We start from the raw sequence: 7,634 nt of genomic DNA, 5'->3' as shown, positions 1-7,634 counted from the left end.
ATTCTCCCTTACGAATTTTTAGATCAATAAATTTAAAAGTATTTGAGTATTTCTTACAATGTTTGCTCAACCTTCAACAAAATACAAACAAAAGCAAAATTGTAAGCCACGCATGGCGCTGCAATTATCTGTTATTCGTTTTTTTTTTCACACACAAAATTTGTCGCAACTTTATCTCTCTGAACAAAGATACAATCCACGGTGTGCAATACGTTGTATTTTATCATCCTTGGGTCAACCTAAAAGTACAGCAAAATGCAACCTTGCGCCTGTTGAATTAGTTTAAACATACATTTTTTATATTTACTTTCGTCTTGCATTTACTCAGTTGTTTTTATTGCAAATTTGTGATAATATTTTGCGATTTTCATCTTAAAAAGCCATCTAATTAAAGAATAATAATGAAGAAGAAAGATGATGATGTTGAATGTTTGATAAGCGGCGATTCCGATGATAGCGATGATGACGCTTTACTACAATCTAAAGAACTGGAAAACCTTGAGCCAAAAGATGTTACTAATTCTTTTATCCGTGACAAACAGCAAATGGATCAAGACGATGACGAACTTCCAGCACTTTTACCTGACGATTCGGAGCCCAGCTCAACTGCGGTAAACTCATTTAAAGTATGCTAAAACGACCAATTTTTTTGTTGATTTCTACTAAATTTGTCTACCTTTCATTTATGTACATACATATATATTAATACAATGGAAATGATTCATGCCTGCTTATCGCCTATTCGAAAATGTATTTAAATAAAACAGAAGATACAAGTTGCAGTACCGCCCAAAGAAAATGGAGTACGACGTAATTTGAATGAAGCGGAAAGTAATGATATTTTATCAGTGAGGACTAATGAGGAAAGAGGTGGTGGTGGTCAAAGTCAACCCACATTTTATTTGCGTTCGCGTACAGCCGCTGTAAATGCAGCGGCGCTTAAAGATGCCCTCTATGAGGTATATTTTGTTGTTTACTTTTACAGCGATTTATATAAAGTTTTTGAAAAATATTACAGAGTTTGGACTACGATGTCTGTGATAATGTGCTATTCAAAGAAGCACAAAAAAGTACGAACAATGCACGATTTAACATTCGCAAAGACATTTTGCGTTGGATAATATTTATACAAATTGGCATAGTGACTGCCCTCGTCGCCTGTGTTATAGACATACCCATTGAAGAATTGTCGGCAGTAAAATACACGTTTCTGAAAAACTGTACGTATCTACTAATTGACAAGTAGGGAAGTGGTAAATTCGGTTCAGACCGAATTTTATATACTCGCGCTCAGATTAGTAAAACTTAATTATCGAGAAGCACGCGTTGTTAGTAATCACCAAGTGTTAGTAATTTTTCTTCATTTACGTCTTTTTGTTTTTGGGTTTATTATTTGTACCAAATATGAGTAACTTGGCGGAACAAGTAAAGAATTGGCAACGCTTTGGTTGTTGTTGTTGTTGTTGTAGCAGCATAAACATTCCCCCAGGAAGTACTGCTGGAGTGACAGTCCTTGGCCGGATATAAATCCGGGTCGTTTCGGTAACGTAGAACCGACTGTCGTGGAAACGTAACGGTTTGGTTGTTTATGTACGCTGCCTTTTTATTATTACATTCAACAAATTTTAATTTCCGTAAGGCTAACTTATTTCAAAGTTCCTTGCTGAGCTTGCGAAATATAGCTAACAGCTGCCTAAATTTGTCGTAAATGTATACTTATAATATATCTGTTGCATTGTGGAGTATGTATAAAAGAATATAATATATCTCTCGTTATTTTAGCCGTTGACAATAACGTAGATGCAAACATGAACCCCGGAGGGAATTTAGTCATACCATATCTCTATTGGATGGCTATGAGTATTGTGCCTGTGGTGTTAGGTGCAGCGCTGGTAACTTATGTGGAGCCAATTACAGCAGGCAGCGGTATGCCCCAAGTAAAAAGCTATCTTAACGGTGTGAAAATTCCGCGCATTGTACGCATCAAAACGCTGGCTGTAAAGGCGGTGGGCGTAGTAACAGCAGTGGTAGGCGGTTTAGTTGGAGGCAAGGTGTGTAATTCAAAAAAAAAAATATATGATCATTATTGGATGCTATTCAAAGCGGCGTTTTTATTTCGTTAAGGAAGGACCAATGGCTCATGCGGGTGCGGTGGTAGCTGCCGGCATTTCGCAAGGCAAAAGTACCACCTTTGTGAAGGACTTTCGTATTTTTCGCGACTTTCGAGATGATCATGAGAAACGTGATTTTGTATTGGGTGGCGCGGCTGCTGGTGTTGCTGCAGCTTTCGGCTCGCCGATCGGAGGAATGCTATTCTCCTTGGAAGAGGCTGCAAGTTTTTGGAATCAATATCTCATTTGGCGTACGCTCGTTGCGTCGATTATAAGCTCATTCACCCTAAATATTGTGCTATCCGCATATCACGGATTGAATAACTTCACGTTTACTGGTCTCTTTAATTTGGGCAAATTCGAACAACCAGTTACTTTTGCTTATTACGAATTGCCTATCTTTATGCTATTCGGTGTAACCGGTGGTATATTGGGTGCTACGTGGAACTCATATAACACACATATCAATCGATTTCGTGCACGTTTCGTTAAGTTCAAATTTGCACGCATATTGGAAGCAGCGCTTGTGGCAGTGATTGGCGTGACATTGGCTTGTATTATGATATTTTTTATAAATGATTGCCGTCCACTCGGAAATGATCCTACGGATTATCCAGTACAGGTAGGTGACTCAAATCGTTATTAAAACTTTTTACAATGTGTTTCGTAGTTATTCTGTGAGGACAATGAATATAATGCTGTGGCAGCACTTTGGTTCCAAACACCTGAGGCGACAGTACGTTCCCTGTTTCACGATCCACCAGGTATAAAATCAAATCTAAGTATCCGTTATTTGTACTTATATATTATATACATTCATTTTGCCAAGCATATACTTAGTCTTGCCATAAATTCTGTGACAAATTTTACAATGCACACGGCGAGAACAAATTCCGGCCAAGGACTGTCACTTCCGCAGCTTTCCCCATATATACATATATGGGGTATGTTTATGCTTCTACAACAACAAATTCGCAGAAAAAAGTTCTGTCAATTTTGCTTTTACTCGTATGAATTGTCCACTCACAAATTATACTCAGTTTCGTGGCAAATTTCGCTTGTTAACAATGGGATGGGGAGCTGAGGAAAATCGCATTGCAGTGACTGCATTATAAAAGTGTGGTAAAAGTGCAAGTGAGATTTGCGCATCGCTGACAAAACTTAATATTTCGAGAATGTTTGTTTACCGCACGATCAGTCATTTTCCCAAATGTCTGAAGTGACAGACAGAAAAAGAAGTGGCCATAAAAAGCCGTTCGAGAAAGAATTCGCAGAAATCCCCTTAGGAAGCAGAAAATCATATCCAGGGAAAGGAACGATTCGACCAGATCCATGTCAAGACTAATTAGAGCTGATCTCCACATGAAAGCCAAGCGCTTAAAGAAAATTAGACTCGACAGATGCAAGCAGTTTCTTCGGTGGCACGCGGTCAACGACCATGAAAATATTCTTCTCACAGATGAGAAAATGTTCACTGTTGAAGAAGTTTTTAATAAGCAAAATGACAAATTCGATGCTAAAACTTCTAAAGACGCAAAAAAATGTTGTTCCAAGGGTTCAACGTGGTCACTATCCAGCCTTCGTAATGGTTTGGTAAGTAGGGTCTTTTAAAGGCGTTCATTACAGCGAAAAAGAGGTTAAGACCGGGCAAAAGTGTACCAAGAGGATGTCTTAGAAGGCGTGGTAAAACAGTTGAGCAGTACTCTTTTCAATGGAGAGGGTTGGATCTTCCAGCAAGATTCCGCTCCAACCCATAAGACAAAAACCACCCGGCAGTGGCTGAAAAACTATTCCTGGGATCATAGCCGGAGAAGATTGGGGGTTTGGAAGTCAAGATCTGAATGCATTGGACTACAGCTTGGGGCCAGAATTGAAGAACATGGCCTATCGAAGACCTCACAGAAATTTAGAGAGTCTCTAACAATTTTTGGTGTGAGCAATAGCTGAATGGCCTAATCGTTTGAAGGATTGTGTAAAAAAACTAACTTCATTGAAAAAGTATCATAATTTCATATCTATAATGGACTTTACTTGTAACAGAACTTATGGCAGGACTAAGTACATCTGTTGTAATCTTAAATCGTTGTATATCTACATATAACTGTAGTTTCGAGTACTTCCTACTAAAAGTCCACCTGTTCTAACTAAAAATTTCTTTACTTCAGGTTCGCATAAAATATTGACGCTTGCCGTTTTCACGATAGTTTATTACTTTCTGGCCTGCGTTACTTTCGGTTTAAATGTGTCTCTTGGCATATTTATACCGACCGCTTTAGTTGGAGCTGCATGGGGCCGATTAGTTGCCATGGTTATTTTCTACATTTTCCCTGAAGCGGTAAATATTTCTATTTTGAATAAACAAATTTCAGTCAGATTGTATTTTTTAATTTTTATTTTTTTATTAGACTTTTTTGAATCCTGGCAAGTATGCGCTTATCGGCGCTGCAGCAAATTTAGGTGGCGTGCTGCGTATGACCATCAGTTTATCGGTCATACTTCTGGAGACAACAGGTATCGAAACATCATTCTTTTTTCCCTTAATTGTGACTTTGATTAGTGCAAAATGGGTGGGCGACTACTTTACTGAGGTGAGCTGGGCCGGATCGTGGATAATTTACGATGTATAACTAACTTCTTTTTCTAATTCTCAATAGGGCATCTATGACATACAAATTAAAATGAGTTGTGTACCGGTGTTGCCGTGGGAACTACTTCCCAAGTATAAGGGGCTTAAAGCATCACAGTTGATGAGTTCACCTGTAATCTGCATTAAGAAATGTGACAGTGCCAAATATATTTACAAAGTGCTGCGACGTTGCAAGCACAACGGTTTCCCAGTTGTGGAGGATGTACAGGATGTGCGTAAATTAATTTCTAATATATTAAACAAAATTTAACCATTTCTTTTTGTTTAGAATAATCGAGAAAATGGACGTGTTTGCGGCATAGTGTTGCGTTCGCAATTAATAGTAATTTTACTGAACTCGTTTTATGAGGAAAAGAAGCGATTTTGGGAGAAAGAGATTTCAATACAAACGTTCCGAAACGTTTATCCCCGCTATCCGTCCATTGATGTTAGTATTTATTTAATACTACAGTTTTTCTATTCGCCAGGGAAAATGTAAACCAATTAAAATATATTTCAGAGCGTGCGCATGCTGCCCGAGAAGCAAAACTATACAGTGAATTTGGACATATTCATGAATCCATCACCAGTGCGAGTCAGCGAAGTGAGTTTCCTTTAAAATAATTTAAATTTACAAAGGGTTTAAACATTGTTATATAATTTCTAGAATGACTCAGCATCGAAGATATTTAATAAGTTCCGTGCGCTCGGCCTGCGACATATGATTGTGATTGATAGAGAAAATCGTGTTGTCGGTATTATTACACGCAAAGATTTTCTATATAAGTAGTGACTATATCCATAATAAGTATAAGTTTAAGCGTGCCTCTAAGATTTGACACATTTTACGATTTTAATTATTTCGCATTTTAATTAGTGCTTTTTTTTTCAAATGGTGTGCATTACATGAAGCGATATATTTGAAACAGAGACCATTATTTATTTACTAACGTATACACCAGAGAGCAGAAGAGCACCAGCTTATTGAGTAACTCGGTTTTTTTTTATTTCTTACTCTCTCAACCACTCAGTGCTCTGTTAACTTAACATGCGTTGGCATTCAAATAAAAAAGTCAAGTGGTTGATTTTACTAACGAGTTGGAAACTGTAGGTCCTTCCCTTGGTCTCTCCATTTGTGGAACAACATCAACTCGAACGCTACAAATAGTAGGAGGAGCTCGGCCGAATACCTCACAGAAGTGTACGCGCCAATTTATTTATTTATTTACATGACATCTTTGATGTAGTTTACGTATGAATCGGAAATTAATCCTATAACTGGCTGTCTTGTGACACCTACCTTGTTTTAACTTACATAAATACATTACATCAGTCCCATGTTGTTGTTGTTGTAGCAGCATAAACATTCGCCATACATGTACAGGGAATGCTGCTTGAATGACAGTCCTTGGCCGGATATAAATCTGGGTCGTGCCGGTAAGGTAGAACCGACTGTAGTGGGACTGTCCCATATTTAGTAGCGGTGGAGATAAAATTGTGTGCATGTTTTCGATTCCTTTATCACCCATTATTTTATATGGACGGCAATTTTGGGTATTCCATCTGGTGACTGCTTCCACAGCTCCTTTACGGTTTTATTTTCTACGTACACCACCAAGTTAGGAATTTCTTTTCCGATATCATTTTTGACACACCCAAAAGCCTTGTTTTCGCAAATTTTAAAGTTAGTTGCTTATTTATTATTTGCAAGTAACAGCATTTACGGTATCCTTTCAACTTCTGCAGTTACACTAAGGTCGTCAAATTACTTGCAGGCAGCACTTCGCGCAAAGGCAAGGAAATGATGCTGGCGAAATTTAAAGCAATTGACCGGTCGGTACTAAATTACGCTCCACGCACATGATTCACAGTGGATTAGCTCCAAACTTGTAAAAATACTGCTATCAGGACAGCCACGGAATGCAACGAGACTTCCATGCTGACGGTCAAGGAGCACAGTAAAATTGTCAGCAAGCAATTTCAGCTTGAGTGTTACGGTAGGAATCACCTCTGCAGACAATGGCTAGAGAATTAGCCTCCTCCCAGCCGAGTCGGGTGACATCTCTTCGAATACACCGGCGAGATCCAAGACCAAATGCAACTACTGGGCCGGACGGTATGTAGACGGACATAAGCGACATTCATCGGAAGGCTTTTACCACCTTCCTAAACTCCCGACCCGCGAATGCCATTATCGGAGTCCAACCATCGTCCATTGCAGACGAAGAGTTTCAGCTGTCTCGTAACTTTGACTCAATTACGGTCTGAATATTATAGCAGGTTTAACTAATACCTATCCAGAATCCACTCTGACTACTCAATATATGTCCGGCATGTGAAGTTACTCCGCACGATACTAAGACCACCTATTCACATGCCATCTTAAACCTACTCACCTAACATTCCTTTCTCTCTGGACCCAACCTGTCGAAACAGCACATTTTTTTGGTTTCCCTCAGGATGAGTTAGACGATGGCAATCGGTGGCTGTAGCGTACTGGAAGGGTCTAGTGAACTGCTACAACAACAACGAATAATTCAAAACTTTATGCCTTTACAATTTCACTCTTCAAGCTTGACGATAAAGTTGGCTCTGGTGTTTACTATAAGTAGCCAATAGTAAGCGTTTCGGCTCGTATTCCTAATTACTGTGTCGAATTTCAGGCTGAAATTGTAGCCATTAATGAGATAGCTATCTGGTTAGGCAAAACTGTGACTACCTTCAGATAAATCTATATTTACTCCGATAGCCAAGCGGCGATTAAATCTCTTGGTGAGGTTGTCACTGAATCCATCATTGCTCGCAAATGCCGAGCGTCTCTTAACGAGATGGCGGAATATTTCCGCATCCATTTGATATGGGTGCTAGGGCATGGTGACATACCAGGGAAGTGTAAG

The 7,634-nt window shown here is 39.0% G+C and overlaps 1 protein-coding gene across 1 annotated transcript; it reads left to right on the top strand.

The window, feature by feature from the left end:
* Positions 1 to 295: 295 nt before the first annotated feature.
* Positions 296 to 6,655, top strand: LOC129243925 (H(+)/Cl(-) exchange transporter 7). The gene is made up of 12 exons (XM_054881382.1): positions 296 to 626; positions 768 to 959; positions 1,019 to 1,220; positions 1,783 to 2,051; positions 2,125 to 2,733; positions 2,782 to 2,875; positions 4,277 to 4,446; positions 4,517 to 4,699; positions 4,766 to 4,969; positions 5,027 to 5,185; positions 5,258 to 5,341; positions 5,405 to 6,655. Exons 1-12 carry the CDS (start codon positions 402 to 404, stop codon positions 5,525 to 5,527), a joined length of 2,514 nt encoding a protein of 837 aa, XP_054737357.1. The 5' UTR covers positions 296 to 401; the 3' UTR covers positions 5,528 to 6,655.
* Positions 6,656 to 7,634: the final 979 nt, after the last annotated feature.

This window comes from Anastrepha obliqua, chromosome 4, assembly GCF_027943255.1.
Source record: "Anastrepha obliqua isolate idAnaObli1 chromosome 4, idAnaObli1_1.0, whole genome shotgun sequence".
Lineage (NCBI taxonomy): Eukaryota > Metazoa > Arthropoda > Insecta > Diptera > Tephritidae > Anastrepha > Anastrepha obliqua.
The sequence above is the reverse complement of the archived record's forward strand: the minus strand, read 5'-3'. Positions and strand labels throughout refer to the sequence as shown.

Coding starts and splice junctions, on each gene's coding strand:
- LOC129243925 (XM_054881382.1), top strand. CDS start 402: ATGAAGAAGAAAGATGATGATGTTGAATGTTTGATAAGCGGCGATTCC. Junction 960..1,018: donor TTAAAGATGCCCTCTATGAG/GTATATTTTGTT, acceptor AAAATATTACAG/AGTTTGGACTACGATGTCTG. Junction 5,186..5,257: donor CCCGCTATCCGTCCATTGAT/GTTAGTATTTAT, acceptor AATATATTTCAG/AGCGTGCGCATGCTGCCCGA.